The 23,194-nt window shown below is 34.5% G+C and overlaps 1 protein-coding gene across 1 annotated transcript in view; it reads right to left on the bottom strand.

Moving 5' to 3' along the window:
• LOC126976263 (rho GTPase-activating protein conundrum) overlaps positions 1-23,194 on the bottom strand; it is a 142,733-nt gene that overhangs the window by 107,288 nt on the left and 12,251 nt on the right. Inside the window, exon 2 of the mRNA XM_050824519.1 lies at positions 11,694-11,778. Coding sequence (XP_050680476.1) covers positions 11,694-11,768 — 75 coding nt within the window. The 5' untranslated portion in view covers positions 11,769-11,778. The remainder of the gene's footprint in view (positions 1-11,693; positions 11,779-23,194) is intronic.

Genomic DNA, 23,194 nt, shown 5'->3' with positions numbered 1-23,194 from the left:
CACCAACTATCAGGTATATTATCCAAAGGTGATTTTTTAATCGCGCAATTATTCCATTTTATGATTTATAATTTAAGATGTCTTGTAAAAAATAATCTTGTGTGTTTATGCTTTGCATATCTCCGAATCAGCTTCAACGGGTGCTTACAATCTGACTAGGTGTTATTTTTAGTTAGTTAGTTAGTTATTTTTAGGTGTTAATTTTAAAAGTTCTCTCTCTCCGCAAGACTGTGTCGATCGTCTCCAAATGGCTTTTGGGAGAGAAGCACCTTGCTTGAGCACCGTGAGGCGATGGTTTCCTGAATTTTAGAGAGGTCTGGTCATGTAAAGAATACATGATGAATTTCGTGAACGGCGGCCTTCAACTATCATCAGCGAAAATAATGTGGCTACTGTTAAGCGGCTAATTGAAGAAAACCCGCGGATTACCTATGAGACAATTCGAGGACTATTGGGTATTGCTATGAGCCAAATTTAGAAAAATTTACTCGAAGTATTGAAAGTTCGGAAACTTTGTTGTCGTTGGATCCCTCATGAACTGACAGCGGAGCAGAAGACAGCTCGAGTGGAATGGTGCTCACAGATGCTAATGAAGTACGACCACGGACATTCAAATGCTGTTTATGACATTGTCATAGGAGACGAAACGTGGATTTATTGAACCTGAAAAAAACAGCAATCTTGTGACTGGGTGTTTGAAAATGAGAACAGGCCAACAAAAGTGAGGCAGGCGAGAAACGTTGGTAAAAAAAATAACGACTTTTTTTTTCTCAGTTACGGGTCCCATCTGCACAACTTCACTTGAAGATCAAAAGAGTGTTAATACCGAGTGGTATTCTACCATTTATTTACCCAGGCTGTTAAAGTTCGCGAAAGACGACCAAAAAGCCGCGTTCTCCTACATCATGACAACGCTTCTTCACACACGGCCAACAAATCTAAGTCATTTTTAACTTCCGAAAAAGTACAACTCGTCCCCTTACTGCACATAGCCCCGACCTAGCACCCTGTGGTTTCTGTTGTTTCCCCAAAATCAAAGAATTGATGAGAGGTTTCACTTTTACCAATTCCGAAGAGGCAGTAAATGACAATGATAGCGTTCAATCAGCACGTAGAAAACATACCTTCAGATCTGTGGTCCTCCTGTTTAAAAAAATGGTTCGATCGCATGAAAAATGTTTAAAATGTAAAGGAGAGTATTTTGAAAAGCAATAAACATAATATTTTGGTTATTTTTTTAAGTTACGCAAAACTTTTAGTGTGACCTACGTATAAGAAGACTATCAAAACGTAGATGCCTGCGTCATAACTATTGGGTTACTACAAAAATATGATAAAGATATCATGATTTGTCAACGGGCCTTTACGAAACGGAAGGTATCGTTATCAATGTGTCGCAGAATATTTGCAAAAATCAGGTGACTAATAAGTCACCTGTCACCCACTTGAACTATCTTGACATATAGGTATTTGTTGCCCACTAACCACGATGCTTCCTTTGCAAATATTATTTACTGTTGTGCAAGAATGATATGAGTGATAGTATATCATTTGAATAATATACGATCGACTTGGAAAAGAATAAAACCTTCCCTTAATTTATATTTATTTATTTATTAGGTTTATTTACTATAAACTTGCTTGAACCTTCGGCCAATTGTACTAGCCTTAAAAATTTATTTCAAAGTTTTAATTTGTTCAATGTATTTTGGGAACCTACTAGAATCACTTCTACAACAGCAACCTGTTTAGATAATATTTTTACAGATGTTACTATTACTAGTTAACTCATAATTAATAATCTTCAGTCCGACCATAGTGGGCAACTTATAAAAGTAAATACAAGATTGGACAATGTCAGACCATAAAAGGTGAAGATTATACCAGTTACGGGTAGCCGTCTTGAGAGGTTTAGAAATAATTTGGTAAATACAATACCATTTTTACACTGTGGCGAAACTGCTAATTTTCACAACAACTTAGTCTTCAATTCCTTCTGTGAGGAATTTGACAGGATTTTTACTCCAGTAACGGTGACAGTAAACAACAAACATAGTTTTAATGATTGGGCAACAATGGGTATCCACAGAAGTCGTAAACGCTTATATGACCTTTATTATGAGAAACATTACAATAATAGTGAAGAATTTAAAATATATGTAAAAAAATACTCCAAGCTCTTTAAAATAGTTTGTCATGAAGCGAAAACACGTTTCATTGCAGATAAAATTAAAAACAGTAATAATAAAGTAAAAGCGACTTGGAGTGTAATTAACAATGAAACTGGTAGATCGAATTGCCGTAACACCTCTATCTGTTTAAATATTAATAATCGCGTTATAAATTCGGAAATAGAAATTGCAAATGAATTTGATAAATACTTCTCCGAAATCCCGATTGTCACGACCAAATACATTAACTCTTCGCCAAAAGCAGCATATGATATGCTTAAATTACACGTACCAGTATCTTCTACTGACTTGAAATTTAAGTATGTTACAGGTAGCGATATAATAAAAATCTTCAAATTAATTAACCTAAAAAATACAACAGACCTATGGGGCGATTCGACTAATATTGTTAAATACATACTTGACATTATAGCACCTGAATTAGCAATAATATTTAATGAATGCATAGATGAGGGTGTGTTCCCTGACCTCATGAAATACAGCAAAGTTACACCTTTGTTTAAATCGGGCAGTTCTTTTGACCCTGCTAATTTCAGACCTATTTCAGTGCTGCCTGTTTTTAGTAAAATTTTTGAAAAACTTTTGCTTCAACAGCTACAAATGCATTTTTGTAAATTAATGAACAAAAATCAGTTTGGTTTCACTAGGGGCTTATCAACAATTAATGCGGGTACTAGACTCATTGAGCACATCTTTGACGCCTGGGAAGAGTCACAGGATGCATTGGGCATTTTTTGTGATTTGTCAAAAGCATTTGACTGCGTCCACCATGAAACTTTACTCCTAAAACTAAAGCATTATGGAGTGAAAAATAGAGCCCTAAATCTGTTAAAATCATATTTAAGCGAAAGAGTTCAGATAGTCGATGTAAATGGCAAACGGTCTTCGGGTAAACCTGTGGGAATAGGTGTTCCACAGGGTTCTATTCTCGGTCCTTTCTTGTTTCTTATATATATTAACGATCTACCGTTTGTGGTAGATGATAGCCATGAGATTGTATTGTTTGCTGATGATACTTCACTTATTTTTAAAGTGAAGCGACGTGCGGATATTGATGACGAGGTAAGCAATCCACTCTCAAAGATGCGTTGGTTTGAGACGAATAATCTGCACTTAAACAGTAAAAAAACAAAGTGTTTACGGTTCATTACACCAAACACAGCGGAGGTACAAACCAACGTACTTATAAATGACCAGAGATTGGAACTTGTGGACACTACGGTCTTCTTGGGTATCACGTTAGATAAAAAGCTTCAGTGGGGTCCACATATTACCCATCTAGCAGATAGACTCAGCTCTGCGGCATATGCAGTTAGAAAGATTAGAGAGTACACGAATGTTGCGACCGCTAGATTAGTGTACTTTAGTTATTTTCACAGCATCATGACGTACGGTATATTACTATGGGGTCATGCTGCTGACATTGATATAGTTTTTGCACTGCAAAAGAGAGCTGTTTGTGCTATATATCAGCTTGGTTATAGACAGTCTCTCAAAGAAAAATTTAAAGAAATAAATATTATGACTGTTTATTGTCAGTACATTTATGAAAATTTAATATATGTTCACAAAAATCGTCACCTTTTTGCTCTTAATAGTGATTTTCATTATTATAACACTAGAAATAAGGGATTGCTTGTAACTAATTCTAGTAGGCTTCATAAGATACATAATAGCTTTAAGGGTAAATGTATACACTTCTACAATAAAGTCCCAGCCACTGTTCAGGCATTATCTATAAATAAATTTAAATGTTTTATAAAAAAATGGCTCCGTCGTAAATCATATTACTCCACTGCTGAATATCTAAATGATCGGACAGCCTGGGACTAGATTGTGATTATTTTATAGCGACTGTACAATATTGTATATTTTTATTGAAAAGAGCGCAAAAAAAAGAATGCTGGGAGAGTTTCTTGCGCCGCTTCTTCTCTCTCAGAGCGCCATTTGTTTCCGAAGCGGTAGTAGTATCTAGTAGTATAAGAAATGACATCAAAAAGAATTCTAAAGGAATCAATTTTGAGAAAATAAATGCCTTTTATGCCTTTTTACAATCACTTAGTACACACAAATATAAAAAGTAGAACTAAAAACTAGGAACTAAATGTAGTGATTACTTTCAAATAAACAGAGCATGCACAGAAGTAATTAATTTTAGGTATTATATAGAATAAGTTACGAACTAAACAATTTTTTTAAATTAATAAATGAGTTATACACAGTTACATCAATTTTCCAATGACATCATTATTAAAGATTACCAATGATGCTGCAAATGGTCTTGCGGAATTTGGCTAAGGAATCAGCAAATATGTCAATATCAGCTACGCTATAAGAATTTAAAATTTTACATAATCGAGGGACTGGGGAATTGGTACCTAGGATCGTTCGACGAAGTGGTTCGAAGTATTTATTAGTCAACTATACAGAAGATATAAATGAAATGTGCAATATTTTAAAGTAGTTCCCACGTTTAAAATATATGATTTACGTATCAATCAACCTGAGTTCCACAGTGTAACAAGTCTGAAATTCAGAAAGGTTGACGTAAGTATGAGACATTGATCCATAAACGATAACCCACCATCAGAAATCTACACCAGATCACCACAGAGAAACAAGAAGATAAGTGAATGCAGTTTAATTGTTACTTCCAATATTTCTTCATAAATCTAAGATATTTTCGTTTCATACAGTAATAACTCGAGCTGTTTTCGTTTTGGTCTTTGGAACTCTTTTCTGAATCTCTTATTAATATTTTGAATCTCTTATTAATATTTTTTACCAGTACCACATATACTTATTCAGATGCTTTTGTTAAATATAATCTCAGATCTGGGACATAAAATATATTCGAATGGGTGGTGGTTTTTAACCTTCAATTAGTGATTTCATATCCTACCTATATCGCACAATAAAAAATTACTTTGATTTTTATAAATATGACAAATAATAAGGTATACAGTACAATATAGGTACCTACATTTTTCTCTCAATGTTATTTTGCCGCTTGCAAGTAACTATTATTTCGAATTTTTGCGTTTACATATAATGCTATTCGCAAAATATTTTGTTTGTCGATGGGATCTACCGTAATATTAACTGCTTACCGTATTATAACATTCAACTGCATATTTAGACCAGGGTCGATAATTTTTGAAACCAAAAAAAATTACAGTAGGATGAAACCCATTGGTAAAGGACGAGAATATAACAAAAATTAAGTGAAAAATAAATTAAGGGCGATCTGAGGTCGGGAAGTGGAAAAGGGGGGGTGTTTTAGGGTAAAAAACGGTTTATCTCGATTTCCGGCAAAACTACAAGTCCTTTGGCAAAAAGTTAATTGGCAAAGTTGTAGGTAATAAAGAGATCTACAACTTTTGTAATTACACTTTTTTCACATAACCTCAAAATTTAGGTGAAAAATTCAAAAAACCAAGTTTTTGGTTTTTTATAAATTTATATCTTTTCTTAGTCTTTTCTTAGTTTTTTAAAGGTTGAACTAACGTTTAGATACCGTACACCGTACACGTAAGTATAACCACTTTTGATCTTAATTCCATTACCAATGTTTTTAAAAAAGTCTCGACAGACGGTCATAATGACATTGGGATTCGTTTCTTCTGTTAGAGGTACGGATACATGAAAAATCCATTATCTAGTAAATGAGGCCAAATTTACAATACACCATGAAATAAAGCCTTTTAACAGTAGCCAATTTAAGAAACATCCTACTGCCGAATGTCCGTATCAATTATACAGCCGTTACATGGCGGATGGTCCGTCCTGTGTTGACAGTCTCCGTTTGGCGAGGTGTCAAGGTACGCACTACACAGACAATTAAAGGAAGTTCTCAATCGGAGGAAACAGACGGTGTCAACAGCATTGTCACTGTTTTACGAAACCGCTAAGAGACTACTTATGTTTGACGGCAATTAACAATGTTATCCAAACAAATAAAAGACGTTAAGTGAAGTTAATAATCCAGGTAAATAGTTTTTTTTATTGAGATATAATAACACTTATTTTAACTAATATAATATATTTTTCAAAAGTTCAGTGAATTAAATAAAACATTTAATTAACACAGTCTTAAACTGCAAGTATAGGGAAAAGTTTGAATATACATTCGTAATTAAATCATAAAAACAGGTGTTTATGTAAGGAACTATTGTGAAGGGTACTTATAGGCTATTGTTGCTACTTTAAGTTAGTAAGAACTTTTATCTTCAAGATGGAACGGGATATTAAAAAAACATAGAAGAATCATAAAAAAACTATGTTTAAAAAAACGATTTCAAAAACAAAAAAGTATAAAATAACTTATTTAATACACCTCTTATGCAAACCTTTAATATTAATAAAATACTATATTTGTATGTGCTCCATTGATAGCGTTTAAGTTGGTGCCTTATCTTCTTGTGAGACACTGAAATATCGTGAAGAATGTTTGTTAGATATGAATGACAGGTAGCCTAAGACCCACTTATCGGCAAACTGGTTAATAATAATATTATATAATCAAACTAAACGAATACTCCTAAAAAAACAGTGTACAAACTATAATAACATCATCCACGTAAACAATAGCATCATCCACGTAAACACGACTGTTCATATAAAATGAAAACTAGTGGGCCAAACTATGTGATACCTACTTTTATGGGACCAAATGGCTACTATTCCGCATGAAGCTAAATAATAATAAAAGCAATCTTACGCGTATTACCCGTCCAACGATTTAAAAAGGACCCTTTTACATGGCTTATAGATAAATGTTGACACATTAGATTAAATTAAATTGCCTTTAAAATATATATTAATTCTAGTCTTTACTTTATGACATTAAAAATAATAATTATAATTTAAATAACCTAAGTGCTTAAAATATAGAGTATTAATGTTAAATCAATTGTAATAATAACTAGAATTTTGTTAATAATAATTTTGCATGCCAGAAATGGCCGATAACATTGATAACATTGACATTAAAACTATTTACACCCATTGTTACATGTTTTCTAGCAGAATAAAGGATTTATACTTATTATTTATTATTAAAGAAGAATCACGTAAATCGGTTCATAAATCTCACTGTAGTCGGTAGGTATACATACTTAAAAAATACCAACCGAATTGAGAACCTCCTCCTTTTTGAAGTCGCTTAAAAATAGTGCTAATTCAACTTTCGTTGAATTATTCAAATACGCTGCTATTGCTCAAATATTAACATCTTCCATCATGTTATTTATAAATAAGTAAATATATATAAAACGTCACATCATGTTATTTACAAAAAGCAGTGATTAATATTAAATTAATGTTTTTTTAACGGCAACTACAAATTAGATATCGAATTTGTAGACTTACGTAATAGGTGAGCCGAGAGGTGCGAGTTTGACAAGCGTTATGTGACAGTTAGTTATTTGAGATGTGTGGGTGTGCATTTATTAAACACATCATCATTTTACTGAGAACATCTGGACGAAATAAAAAAATAACACACCGCAAATGGAAACTGCACTGTTAAATCAAATCAAATTCATTTTATTCATTTCGGTCAAATCAATGTCTTTGGTTTATTATTATTGATTTGTTGAACTTTAATGAGAAGAAGTAGCAAGAAAATCACTGAAAATGTATTGAATTACGCGTTATTTTCCGGAAAACCATAGCTATCCAAATGTTTTGCGTTTTGTTGAGTGTTAATCCCGCCAATATTTCTCTTCAAACAATTTGCACGTAATTCTGATACGAAACTCTCATCAGATGAAAATCATTACCAGTCGTTTAAAACAACATGCACAGTTTCATCGTTTTAAGAATTATTTTAATTGCAATCTATGTGAAGCGAATATTTAAAAAATCTCATATCAAATCTTATTAAGTAAAAAATATATTTTCATTTGTTTTTTTTTTTCAATTATTATTGGTCTCTCAAAATTATTATATGTAGAAATTACGTCTGATCGTTACGTCGTTGGTCCCCAAATATGAGCATCAAATCTAGTGAACAAGGGCCGATTCAGTTCTTTAATGACTATGTTTTTTAATGTACGTAATGCTTAAAAATATTATAAGAAAAAATAACAAGGCAGAAAGCTAACCCATTTGAATGATTTTTTTTACTGACATAGATTAGGTTTTGTCGAATAATATGCATAAACAAATGCTCATCTTATAGAGCATAGGTTCTCAACGTGGGCGATAACGCCCCCTTGTGGGCGTTTGAGACTTTCGGGGGGCAGTAGAAGACCCGGGGAAAATTAGGGGGCATTGAGATGAAGCAGATGGGGCGTGGGTAGATTAAAAAATATAGTCTAAATAGGCAAAATAATACACGAAAATACTCTAGAAAAAAACATGTTCTCAAAGTGGGCGGTGAGCAAAATAAGGATGAGAAACTATGTTATAGAGTCTGACTCAAGACTCAATTAATTTTGTAAATTCGCGACCGGGAAGGGTCCTCTTAACGTGCGAGTTTCTATAAAAATTATACGATTTCATGTGCCAGTGTCGGAGATACGGCAATAAATCATATAAAAGAAAAACGCGGCTTTCATCGTGAAAGTCAAACCACATCAATTATATTTAATTGGCGTCAAGTGACAAAAGTGCTGTAACTCGGTCGCCGAGTCTAGACCAGCGACAATTGTTACAACAAACACATTCTATTATCTGTGGTGTTGAGAATAATTTGATATAACTAATTTCAGTGTTTATTTTTTCTATATTCAGCTAGTTTAAGGATTGGAAAACGTTGAACAGGCGATGATAATCTATAATAAAAAGGGTATATATAATTAGTGATATTATCACTGTGTTGAGGTATATTTTAGTGAGATAGAGGAGGACAAACTAGCAGACAAAAGACCAGTGAGAGGCTCCTTTGCACCGGATGCTGGCTAGATTATGGGTACCACAACGGCGCCTATTTCTGCCGTGAAGCAGTTATGTGTAAGCATTACTGTGTTTCGGTCTGACGGGTGCCGTAGCTAGTGAAATTACTGGGCAAATGAGACTTAACATCTTATGTCTTAAGGTGACGAGCGCAGTTGGAGTGCCGCAAAGAATTTTTGGGTCTTTCAAGAATCCTGATCGGCACTGCATTGTATTCGGTATTGCATTGGCGTGTCAATTACCATCACCTGAACGTCCTGTTCGTCTCGTCCCGTATTTTTATAAATACTCTCTTTTTTTTTATGGAATAGGAGGACAAACGAGCGTACGGGTCACCTGGTGTTAAGTGATCACCGCCGCCCACACTCTCCTGCAACACCAGAGGAATCACAAGAGCGTTGCCGGCCTTTAAGGAAGGTGTACGCGCTTTTCTTGAAGGTACCCATGTCGCATCGTCCCGGAAACACCGCATAAGGAAGCTCATTCCACAGCTTCGTGGTACGAGAAAGAAAGCTCCTTGAAAACCGCACTGTGGAGGACCGCCACACATCCAGATGGTGGGGATGATATCGTAACTTGTGGCGTGTCGTGCGAAGGTGAAATTCGGCGGCAGGAATCAGGTTGAACAGCTCTTCGGAACACTCCCCGTGATAAATGCGGTAGAAGACACACAATGAAGCGAAAGGTAAAGTAACACTAAAGAAAACTTAAATCATTTGTATAAATACTCTCTTGTGCTTCCTATGGTGTAACAGATGCAGTCCTTATATAGCGTCAAATAAATATACATAATTATAGTTGGTTGGATGAAAGCAGCACAGGACCGATCATCGATTTTTGGGGGACGCCTATCTTTAAATATATATTTTTCTTCTGTGCATGTGTTTCTCACTGAACTACTCCTTGAAGGCTGGACCGATTTTAATGAAATTTGATGTACTATGTCATCTGGTGGAGAATGGTTTAGATTCACAATTTAATCTATATATAATTATTCTGCCGTGTATGTTAGTGAGCTCTATTTTTACAACTATTACTTCCTTTAAAACTTATTTTTAAGACACTAAAGTAGTTTTTAGTCAACTTAAATGCAAATTGCAGTTACTGCTATTTTAATGGAATGATGTGTTCTACTATAATTGGTAGTACATACAAATGTTAAGATATTTTATTAAATTTTAAGATAGAAGGCATGTGTTAGATGTAAGTTAATATCTACAACTGTTGGAGATCCATACAAATAAATAAATAAATAAACTCAACCAATGACAACAACTTAAGGAAATTAATTTTAAATTAGGTAACCTTATGTAAGTTTATAAGATTTAGTTTTTATACCACGTTACTTTTAGTTTCCTACTAGTAAAAAGTTTTGCTTTTATTTTATATAAAATATTTTTCGTGACGTCACAAAATGGCCCAACGGAAGACCAGCGTTGGTTTTCAAACCAACAACATGCTGAGTTGGGACCATTTTTTTTGAATCGTTTATAAATAATAGAAATGTTTCCAGTCTTTTTGTTTCTTGCTTGTTTATCAATCTTAAGTTTATATTAATTTTTTATGTTATGTCTTTGTACATAACTACTTACTTATACGTTTCAAAATAAAAAAAATCTTTCTTTCTTTCAACCTAAACGGTCCAGGTTATTACAGTTATGTGTTATTCACAAAAGTTTGTAATAATTTTCGAATAAAAGACGTGTGTACAGGAGAACGTATGCCGTGTCCGCTAGTAATATTATGAATATACAGAGTATTCAAATAAAATTTGAAAAACAAAATTTTATGAACGATGCGGGACTCGAACCCACGACCGCGTTCCGTGCCGGTGCTCTAACCAACAAATTGTTAAGATTTACAAGAGCAACATCTCAAGTAAATTTCCTAATACGCAAATATTGGGGTTGAGCAGGTTATCAACTGTAAAGTAGATCCTGTAGATGAAGCCACAACCTGAGAGTTGAACAAAGCATTCAAGATTTTATGACGATACGTCACTCGAGCGGTTAGCTCAGTTGGTTAGAGCACCGGCACGGAACGCCGGAGGTCGTGGGTTCGAGTCCCGCATCGTTTATAAAATTTTGTTTTTCAAATTTTATTTGTTTATTAATCCTAGAAGTGAGGTTTATCACTTTAAAAACATAACATATTGTTTATACAGAGTATTATGAATTCGAAATACGAAAACTCATTGGAACGAGAAGGCGAGAATCGAGCTGGGGGCGTCGTAGTGAGAGTAAACGGTTCTTGTAAGTTCAGTACAGTTCAGTCGCACATTGTGAATGTTCATATAATCAGTGGGTATGTAAAGTCAAATTCAAATAATCTTTATTCAATTAGGTTTAATATAAGCGCTTTTGAATCGTCACTACGAAAGAGACGACCCGGCACACGACGCCGCCGCAAGCAATGCCATTTTAGTGAGCATGACGAAACGTGTTTATAGTACACACATGATAACTACTTATTAGATAACAAAAGTAATGCTCACTAAGCAAGCCCTAGTACTGGCTTATCGTCTTATCTAAGGCGCCCTATTCTTACTTGTGTCATTTTTGTAAATTCTGAAGAATCTAGTAATGAATGCTTAACACTTACGTAATCTGTTGTCAGAGAACGCCATGACAACAGGCTGCTGCTTCTGCGAAGATTCGTTGCAACGTACTTTGACATCTGATATAGTCTGTAACAAAGTAACAAAATAGGTAAACATCTGATATAGTCTGTAACAAAGTAACAAAATACCTAAACATCTGATATAGTCTGTAACAAAGTAACAAAATACCTAAACATCTGATATAGTCTGTAACAAAAAACAAAACAACTTAACATCTGATATAGTCTGTAACAAAGTAACAAAACACCTAAACATCTGATATAGTCTCTAACAAAGTAACAAAACACCTAAACATCTGATATAGTCTCTAACAAAGTAACAAAATACCTAAACATTTGATATAGTCTGTAACAAAGTACCAAAATACCTAAACATCTGATATATATAGTCTGTAACAAAGTAACAAAATACCTAAACATGTGATATTATAGTCTCTAACAAAGTAACAAAATACCTAAACATGTGATATTATAGTCTCTAACAAAGTAACAAAATACCTAAACATCTGATATAGTCTGTAACAAAGTAACAAAACACCTAAACATCTGATATAGTCTGTAACAAAGTAAAAAAATACCTAAACATGTGATATTATAGTCTCTAACAAAGTAACAAAATACCTAAACATGTGATATTATAGTCTGTAACAAAGTAACAAAACACCTAAACATCTGATAGTCTGTAACAAAGTAACAAAACACCTAAACATCTGATATAGTCTCTAACAAAGTAACAAAACACCTAAACATTTGATATAGTCTGTAACAAAGTAACAAATTCCCAAACATTTGATATAGTCTGTAACAAAGTAACAAAATACCTAAACATCTGATATAGTCTCTAACAAAGTAACAAAAAAGCTAATAATACACGTCATAGATCGGTATCGTTGTATGCCTAAAACTGTATTTGCTGTAATCATTGTAGAATGTAGTGTAGATTAAAATTAGTGCATACTCTTAATTTAATCTATCAACGGGTGTGCATAAGGTTCACTGGATAGTAGTCAATAAACTTCCTAAGACCGTACCAGTACTAGGTATTTTTTATGGAATATGTTTATTCTTATTAATCGAATGGCGACCACGTGCCGCAAGACGCCGTCTTGGTAGGCCACCACAAGATAGACTGATGATCTGGTCAGGATCGCCGGAATAGGTTGGATGAGGGCAGCGCACCACCGATCGTTATGGAGATCTTTGTCTAGCAGTGGGCGTCTTCCGGCTGATATGATGATGTTAATTCTCATTACCCAGTAATTTCACTAGCTATAGTGCCCATTAAATCGAATCACAAATGGTTTTTGCATATTTCTGAAAAAGAAGCTCTAATAAAAACACTTTTTTGTACGCACATCTGTACGTCCGATTGAAGTAAAACTACTACTACATGTTCTTTGGTAAAACTTAATAATTAGCTTTACGAATAAGTAACAGATATATACATTATTACTAGAGCAGCTTCTCTCTATCTAGAATAAAAATGTATTTTTATAGTTATATTATTATCAAGTAAGTAAAACTTAAAATAGTTTACAAATAATATAATAATTTTATACTGGTATTATTCATGTAAAAATAAACACTTAGGTGCGTTTTACAGGTCAAGTCTATATCAGGTTCATGATTTTCTCTTTTATTCTTATTTATTGATGAAAGAGTAAAATGTTCCTGGGACTTCGCCATTTCATGTAACAGATTATTATTGAATTTTTAATTCTATATAAAATTCATTAAGTATACCACTTTCAAATTTTTCAATTTTTCACTACAAAATATAACGTAATTAATAAACAAATACATTTGAGAGATTATCAAAAAATGTAACTGAGTAATTTGAAACCATTTTTATAAAACCGTTCAATTATAACGGTTAAAAACATTGTTACTGACGGAAGTAGCGCTCAGTTAACTACTTCCGAAACAATATCTGAGTTACCCACAAGTCGCGCCTAAAGATACTTTACTATGGTTTTACTTCATTAAGTGTGAACATGACAGATAATCGTTTTCTGTATTCAATTTTATCTGGAAATGAAAATAACGCATTAAATAAATTGAGTGCATATTGGGTAGGTCTGAGAATCGCACAACATCTATTTTTCATTCCCCCTAAATGTTAAGCGTGGTCCACACGAATTTTTATTTTTTATTTTTTTTGACATTTTTTTAAAATTTGTTTTTTTATGAGTCAGCATTGTAAAATACATACAACTTCAAATTTTCACCCATCTACGATCAACAGTTACTTTTGTATCGCGATTTTAATATCGGCAATACAACGTTTGCTGGGTCAACTAGTAGAATATAGAAATCATATTCACTTATGGTTTTTCCACAAGATAAAATCACATCTATGACGAAAACAGTTACTGATATGTGATTTCTAATAACGTTTAAGTGTTTGACGAGTCGACAGCTCTTGAAGGTGCCTCACGTAACGCGTAACACGTGTATTGTTATTTCATATAACTTATCGAAATCAACACCAAAGATATTTATTAGGTTCATCAAAAAGTTTTTTCAAGGATTGTTAGTTCTTTTTTTTATGGAATAGGAGAACAAACGAGCGTACGGGTCACCTGTTGTTAAGTGATCACCGCCGCCCACAATCTCTTGCAACACCAGAGGAATCACAGGAGCGTTTCCGGCCTTTAAGGAAGGTGTACGCGCTTTTTTTGAAGGTACCCATGTCGTATCGTCCCGGAAACACCGCACAAGGAAGCTCACTCCACAGCTTTGAAGTACGTGGAAGAAAGCTCCTTTTTCTTGGATTTCGATTTTCTACCATCCTGTCAGAAGGCTATCTATATATATCACATAATACAATACGTATTTTTAACAATATTTTAAAAATATACAAGTGGAAGGCTCCTTTGCACATGATGCCGGCTCGGTTATGGGTACAAGAACGGCGCCTTTTTCTGCCGTGAAACAGTAATGTGTAAGCATTATTGTGTTTCGGTCTGAAGGGCGCCGTAGCTAGTGAAATTACTGGGCAACTGAGACTTACCATGTTATGTCTCAAAGATGTTTGGGTTTTTCAGGAATCCTGAGCGGCACTGCATTGAAATGGGCAGGGCGTATATATATATCCTTATTATTATAAAAAAATATAAGATAAATTGTAGCAGTCGTAACCCATTCTACAAACGGCGGCTTAGTAAAATGAGAGCACATACCTATATTACATTGCAGATTACTCCAATCTACTGATTAGACAACTGCCTTTCTAGAATGGTTTGTAAACATATGTGTTTATTTTGTTTTTTATATTATGTTAAGTTGTGTTTCTGCACCATGCATTTCACATACACGCTCAACAGAAAGCCAGCCGTTAATCTGTTATAGTGACTTGCGACCCTTTAGCGATTTACACTAAAAGTCATTTTGTATGCCTTCAGCTATTTTTCTGTGAAGCATAAAATGTCAGAATTATATTGGCGTGATAACTCCTTATGGGAGGGTAAACAACTTCGTAACGCGTTACGCCACCAATCTTTCTGGCTTCTCTTTCTCTCACGCATACGGCAGCGGTAAGCAGGCTACTCCTGTCTCACTCTAACTAATTGATACTTTTATAGGATTAAATAGTACTAATAATGTACAAACACAAAATTCTAGTGTAAATATTGAAGAATTATAACTAAGAATAACATGTATTTTATAATCAATAAAAGATTTTATTGATTGTTCAACTTAGAGTAGTTTAAGTTATCAGTTCTGTCTGGCGTCCCGAGACGCACACTTTTTTTTTTATTTATTAGCACGGAAGAGTAAAAAAAGAAGGACTCCGCGCCATGATATTAGCAAGTGAAGCATCGTTATGCTTCACTTGCTAATATCGGCGCGTGATACGGGTATCGTGTGTGCGGTTACGGGGGATACCAGTTACACAATTTTTTCTCCCTTAAATAATCATGTATGGCCACAAATACTTATGAAGTATCGTTTTTACACGTTTTCACAACGCACGACGACGTTTTTAAAAAATTTAATTGAGGCTCAAACTGTTCTGTCACAGACGATGACAATTCTCATAATGGCCGCCTATCGGCCTGTAGTAATGTAAGTGTGTGCGTGGGGCTATGTATTTACATGTTAATCGGCTTGTTTTGATGCTACACTGTTATGTAAGGTGACACGGAGTCCTTATTTTTTTACTAGTCCATGATTAAAACTTCTATGTCTAATATTTTAAAAAAAGAAGAATTAGGGCGATGATGAGATTAAGTATGACCTATATTGGTCGGATTAATGTATCGCTTATGCAAAAGCAATCAAAAGCCATGTTTTATATTGTTATCTTTAATTGCCATAGCAAAGAATTTACTTATCAAGAAATAAAAACCTGTTCGATAGATATAGATTACGTGTATTACCAATAAGGATAAAAACTAATTATCAACACATCGTTGCAACTTGACATACTTTTGTACCAAGTACCTACTCCAAGTGCGAAGTAAACTTGATGTTGTTTCGCTCGTTGTTATGTTTTAATTAAAAATGTAATTGTACATAAATTACATAGCGTGAGTCATAATATATCGATATCTTTTATCGATATTTGTCACCTTGGTAACAAAATAACTTAAAAGGTTTTAAATTAAACAATTGTAAAGGATTAAAACGCGTGCAATTTGTAACTGTGTTTTTACATTAGATTTTTGCGTAAAAGTTACATTTTTATTTTAGTTTCAAGACCTTTACAGATCTCGTTTTCAGGGGGACAGTCCCCGACAGAAAGCTCTTGCAACGTCGGGTTAACTAAAATAAAATTAAAATGGGTAACTGTAAAAATCTAATGTAAAAAGACAGTTACAATTACACGCGTTTTAATCCTTTAAAAAGTTTTTTTTTTATGGAATAGGAGGACAAACGAGCGTACGGGTCACCTGTTGTTAAGTGATCACCGCCGCCCACAATCTCTTCAAACACCAGAGGAATCACTAGAGAGTTGCCGGCCTTTAAGGAAGGTGTGCGCGCTTTTTTTGAAGGTACCCATGTCGTTTCGTCCCGGAAACACCGCACAAGGAAGCTCATTCCACAGCTTTGTAGTACGTGGAAGAAAGCTCCATGAAAACCGCACTGTGGAGGACCGCCACACATCCAGATGGTGAGGATGATATCCTAATTTGTGGCGTGTCGTGCGAAGGTGGAATTCGGCGGCAGGAATCAGGAAGAAAAGTGTTTCATTTAAATGTATAACACTCGCGTTAATCCTCTTCTAATACTATAATATCATTGCGTTAGTCAAAGAAAATACTATGTTAACGGTTTTATTGAAAAGAAATATGATTCTGTAGACAATGCACGCTAAAAAGGAATTTACCGCCTGATTCTTTTAAATTTTTAACGGACTTAAGAAAAGGGAGGAGGTTCTCAATTCTTCGGTTTTTTTTTTGTATTTGTTACCTCAGAACTTTCGACTGGGTGAACCGATTTTTATAATTCTTTTTTTATTTGAAAGCTGGTGCTTCACGTTGTTCCATTTTTTACAATAGCATCCATGAGCGTCCTTAAAAGTCTTAAATTTGCTTTAAGTATGTGCGCGACAAATGGACGAATAACTCATTATCACGCCAACCGATTTCGATGATTATTTTTATTAGAAAGGAACTTGAAATTATAACAACAATATAATCAAGTTACAATTAATTTTATTTTTTAGTCGGTGTTAGCCAAGGTCAGTTTGTAACTACATATGTAGTTATAGCTAGTGGTGAGATGTGCTTGTGTCGCACTTGCGGCGTGACCCAAAAATAACAATAATAATTGTAACTACATTCAATTGTCGTTATAATTTTACTGACAACCTAAAGGCACACAAATAAAATTTTAAAACAAAATTTTATGAACGATGCGGAACTCGAACCCTCGACCTCTGGCGTTCCGTGCAATTGCTCTCCCAACTGAGCTAACCGTTCGAGTGACGTATCGTCATAAAATCTTGTATGCTTTGTTCAACTCTCAGGTTGTGGCTTCATCTACAGGATCTACTTTACAGTCGGTCGACCTGTATAGCCGAGTGGTTAGCGACCCTACCTATTAAGCTAGAGGTCCCAGGTTCGAATCCCGGTAGGTGCAATATGATGAATATGGATGTTTGTTTCCGAGTCATGTATTTATGTATGTTTATGTGTATGTTTATATGTATTAATGTATGTTTAAGTAAGTATATTGTAATAAATATATCGTTGTCTTGTAACCCATAACACAGACTATAAATGCCTAATTTGGGGCAAGATAATTTGTGTAAAAAGTGTGTCAATATTATTATTATTATTGATGCCGAATTGTAGTTGCTAGTTCGCAAAATTAACAGTTGATAACCTGCTCAACCTACAAGGCAACCTACAACCTAAAGGCAGTCTAATATTTTTCATATCATTTTACTTAGGAGAAATCTTAAAATGAGTTGTAAAATAATTTGTAGAATACGCAAAAAAATTTTTTGTGCATATTATATTATGTTGGAATAATTTTTTTGAAGTCTGTTGTTTTTTGTAAAAAATTTTTTTTAGGCGTATTTTTTTTCAATGGATTGATTTTGACGTTCTAGAACGCTACCTTACCTTTTTGTGGAGTCATCGTCAAAGAAAAAAAAGAAAAAGATCAAACTGAATTGTTGTTGTTGTTGCATCACTTTACATATTATGTTGTAATTGAAATGATTTGTAAAACGATGAAAATGTAAATCTTGATTTAAAAGAGTGGCAATGAGTTTTTTGCTACTTCTTCTCATTTGCTTCTTATTTTGACATTCATAAGTATCATTTCCGTGACCTACATGAATAAAGTGATTTTGATTTGATTTAAATGTTCTGTTAACTCTCCCAAAGTACATTCGTGCCCTCGATTTGTAGAACGTCGTAAGTGTTGTGTTAATTCGTTAGTCCGCACTCAACGGAGATCTTGGCACGAGCCTGCGCGGAATACTAATCTCGAGAAAGTAGGGAAAGCTAACTTAAATCCACAATGGGGTTGGCGTTCTATGTGCACGGTTATACCGAGATTTTGTTGTTAAGCTAAGCCACAAAACCACGTACAACCAAACGGTGGGTACTTTCAAAAAAGTCCGCACAGGACAAAAAAGGCTGCCAAAGTTGCTGTGGCTCCTCTGGTGATGATGGAGAATGTGGGCCGTAGTGATCACTGGTGGTAAATATACATACAAATAAACATCCATGACTGGGAAACAAACATCCATATTCATCATATAAATGTTTGCTACCGGGATTCGAACCCGGGACACCTTATCTAGCTCAGTAGTTAGGGTCACTGACCACTGGGCTATATGGGTCGTCATTATGCTCGCACAAGTTGAGTCAAGACTGCTTGGACACAGAAAAAGACTCCAAATTGTAACTAAGCAAGCATCCCTAGAAAGCCGCTGTATATACCGCACCGGTACCGTGAAAAATATTTTACATGTTTTTAATACTAATCGATACTACGCTTCCAAAGAGCAACAATTAAGAAAAGAGTTCCAAAAGAAAATAACTCAAATTGTTACTGTATGAAATGAAAATATTCTGAACTTATGAAAAAACTAGCCAGTCCCGCCCCCTTCGCTGAGCGAATTTTAAAAGGAAATAAATTAATGAAGGAACGTTGGAATTTGAAAGTAGCCATAAACGATCTAGGATAAATTTCGCATCGAATGGTGGTAGTTTCATGTCGATACGATCAGTGGTTTAGGCGTAAGAGAGCGTCAAACAAAGACCATTTTCTTTATATATTGGAAGTACCAACTCAACTGCATTCACTTGTCGACTTGTCTCTGTGGTAATCGTGGGTTATCGTTTATGGAACAACTTGTTACACTTGAGGTATCGAACTATTTTTTATTTATTTATGAAAATAAGAGACATGACAAGCAGAACGTTTATCTGATGGTAATTGACGCCCTGCTCATTACAATGCAGTACCGCTCAGGATTCTTGAAAAACCCCTAAAATTCTGAATGGCACTACAACTGCGCTCGTCACCTTGAGACATAAGATGTTAAGTCTCATTTGCCCAGTAATTTCACTAGCTACGGCGCCCTTCAGACCGAAACACATTAATGCTTCACGGCAGAAATAGGCGCCGTTGTGGTACCCATAATCTAGCCGGCATCCTGTGCAAAGGAGCCTCCCACTGGTGATATGCTCAAGACACTATGTAATAACTGCTCAAGTGCATTTCTTTATTAAATACACGTGTTATTGTAATTGTCTTTTTATAGTAATTTTAACAAATCTCTACCCATTGTTTATCAATCTCTCTCAAATCGGATATACGCTACTTTTTCCAGATAATGTGACAACCCTGACCTTAGTATTTTTTATTATTATTATTATTATTATTTATAATAGACTAAGCAACTTTCGCTGATGCGTCTATATCATTTGCCATATCTATCCAAATGTTTGTCCAGTCTATTCTTAAACTGATTAACAGATTTTGATTTAACCACATCCTTGGGCAATCTATTCCATATATGAACGACTCTGTTGGTCAGAAAGTGTTTCAATGGATTTGATGATGCTAATTGATATTCTAGCTTCATATCATGTCCCCTTAGTCTAGGATTGCTCTTCCTTGGAAACATGCTCTCAAAATTTGGGACATTATACTAATTATTTAGTATTTTGTATGTTTCAATTAGATCGCCTCTTTCTCGTCTGCTTTTGAGGGTGCTGAGTCCAAGCTGTGTAAGTCTTTGTTCATTTTTGCTTTTATTTACAATATTACAGACAGAAGAAACCTATATTAAAATGTGTAGGATAATAAAACTTACTAATGTAATATCACTAATAATTTTATATTATATATAATTTGCCTATGATTTTTTTTTAAATAAATTACCACTGAGTTTTGTACTATTGCTAAATTAGTCTGCAGAGTTACAACAACAAAAGAATAAATTCAAATTGAAATATTTTTATTCAAAATAGGAAGTGACATAACTTATTGGAAGTCAAAAAACTACCACCCATTCCAGAAATAATGTCTCAGACCTGAGAAGAACAGGCGCAACAAAAAGCGAGCTTTTTTTCATAAAAAAATATGTTTACAAAGTAATACCGTACAATTAAACTTATTATTTAATAGCCTGAGGGTCGCTCCATTCCCACTCTGTCGAATCATTAAGAAAGTCATTTATGTTATAGTAACCTTTAACATAAATGAACAATTTTATTGAATATCGTAATATTTTTGTTTTGAACATTTTCTGTGATCTTGTTGTAAAAGCATATACATCGCCCCACAAAAGACTTACTAATTCGACTTAGCCGAGTAGTAAGCATTATAAGTTTATGTCTGCTCCTGGTGTTAACAGTATGGTTATGACAGTTTCCAGCAAATTCACATATTATGTTCCTATATACACACATTACATTATCAAGAATATATTCAGAAGCAACAGTCAACATGTTAAATAAATGTAAAACACATAAAAGATACAATATTGCAAAAAAAAATTGTTAGATATTTAAGTATGCTAATTAGGTGGATCGGTGATCAGTCATGTCTTGTAAGTACCAAAACCAGAAGACATTAATCCCTGCTGGATAATGTATATGTCTTATCTTTCGGAATTCTGTTTTTGTGTAGGCTCACTACTGAAGAGTGCCCATTACGAGTCCCGCAGTTAAGCCAGTATCGAATTGTCATCCCGAGAGAATACGACAGGTACAGTTAGAAGCAATTTGCATGAGGTACCTAGCAACGGTCCGGCACAGCTCAAACGCTGTGGGAATACGTAAGCATTTCCTGAACTGTCCATCTATTTGTCATTTGCAATCTTATATCAACCGGACTTACAACGGGATTTTCAAAGGCACTCAAATCTACAATCAATCAACAATATTTGCATTTAAACCGTGCTGAAAGAATATTATAGTTTTTTATGACAATAAGGGACGAGACGAGTAGAAAGTTTAGCTGATGGTATATGATATACCCGTCCGCGACAATTGCGCTCGTCACCTTGAGACATAAGATGTTATGTCTCATTTGCCCAGTAATTTCACTAGCTGCAGCGCTCTTCGGACCGCACAATAATGCTTACACATTGCTGCTTCACGGCAGGAAAAGGCGCCGTTGTGGTACCCATACTGGTAAATGCCTTTAGTCGTCTCTTACGACACTCTTCGGCCTGACTTCCCTATTCTTTTTATGCCCCTGACATCATGGTTGTGTGTAGGTACGAACATAATAACATTTTTTGTCGAATGTAGATCACACAAACTTGGACGCTAATAAACAATAAATAACATCTGCATATAACTATTTATTATTGTTCCTCGCAGAGACCGACACAAAACACAGTCAGTAGAAATTCGTAGAAATACCAATGGCTGACTTAGCTAATGCAAATTAAATCGACAGGACTGGTATGTTTAACATCAAACGAAAAATGGGAAGTATCGTTTCGGAATGACCTTCTAGAACAGGGAAACGGCAGATGGGGATGCAATAGATGGATGGATAGTGGAAACATTGGTTACCAAATTCAAATATTTTTATTTAAAATAGGATTTGAAATCACAACGAAAGTCGAAAACTATCACCCATTCAAAATAGTGTCCCACTGGAGCAAGAAACTCTATCGAAACTATCCAAACAACGATTCTATTTCAGATAGCACCGTTAAATATACAAATCATACTCAAAAACAATTATTCGGTCGCATCTACGACATTATCTAATTACGAATAATGGTTTCCAAGAAAAGTGCTACTTCTAAATCAAAATTATTTAAAAATCAAATATTTCGTGATAATTTAATCAATTTATTCTTCTGTTATATTTCAATTCTCAGTTAAGTCTTTGACAATCACCTGACAATGATGGTCGGGAAAACAAATGATTGACCAAAGTAGTAGCCTCATTAAGATTTCGAATACAATAATTTAACTTCAAATGCAAGTTTCTGAACCAAAATCCTTTTAGTATTTTAACACATCTACTTAAAACTTAAAACATATTTTTATAAGATCAATAGATATTGAGGGCCATTTTCAATACATTATAATTGGAGTTGTTTTATTGCCTCACAGGTGGTATTTGCTGTAGATGGATGGATCTATGTTGTTGAACCCTATTAAATATTACAGCCGTTTTTTATTGACAATAAGGGATGAGACGAGCTGGACATTCAGCTGATGGTAATTGATACGCCCTGACGATTACAATGCAGTACTTGAAAAACCCAAAAATTCTGTGTGGCACTACAATTGCGCTCGTCACCTTAAACATAAGATGTTAAGTCTCATTTGCCCAGTAATTTCAAAAGATTAACACAGCATTAATGCTGCACAATACGTCAGCTGTATAGCTACAGATATTCTGCTATAAGCATTTCGGTGACGCGAACCTGTAAGATTTTCCCCTACTAAACAGTATCCAGCTTGGCTAAAGAGGTTTTCACATCAAAAATTATATTTACATTGAGTAGTTATTGGCTTTACTGGCGCATAAGGCCTCAATGG

This window comes from Leptidea sinapis, chromosome 40 (assembly GCF_905404315.1).
Source record: "Leptidea sinapis chromosome 40, ilLepSina1.1, whole genome shotgun sequence".
NCBI classification, from domain to species: domain Eukaryota; kingdom Metazoa; phylum Arthropoda; class Insecta; order Lepidoptera; family Pieridae; genus Leptidea; species Leptidea sinapis.
This window is presented reverse-complemented; position numbering and strand designations above follow the sequence as displayed.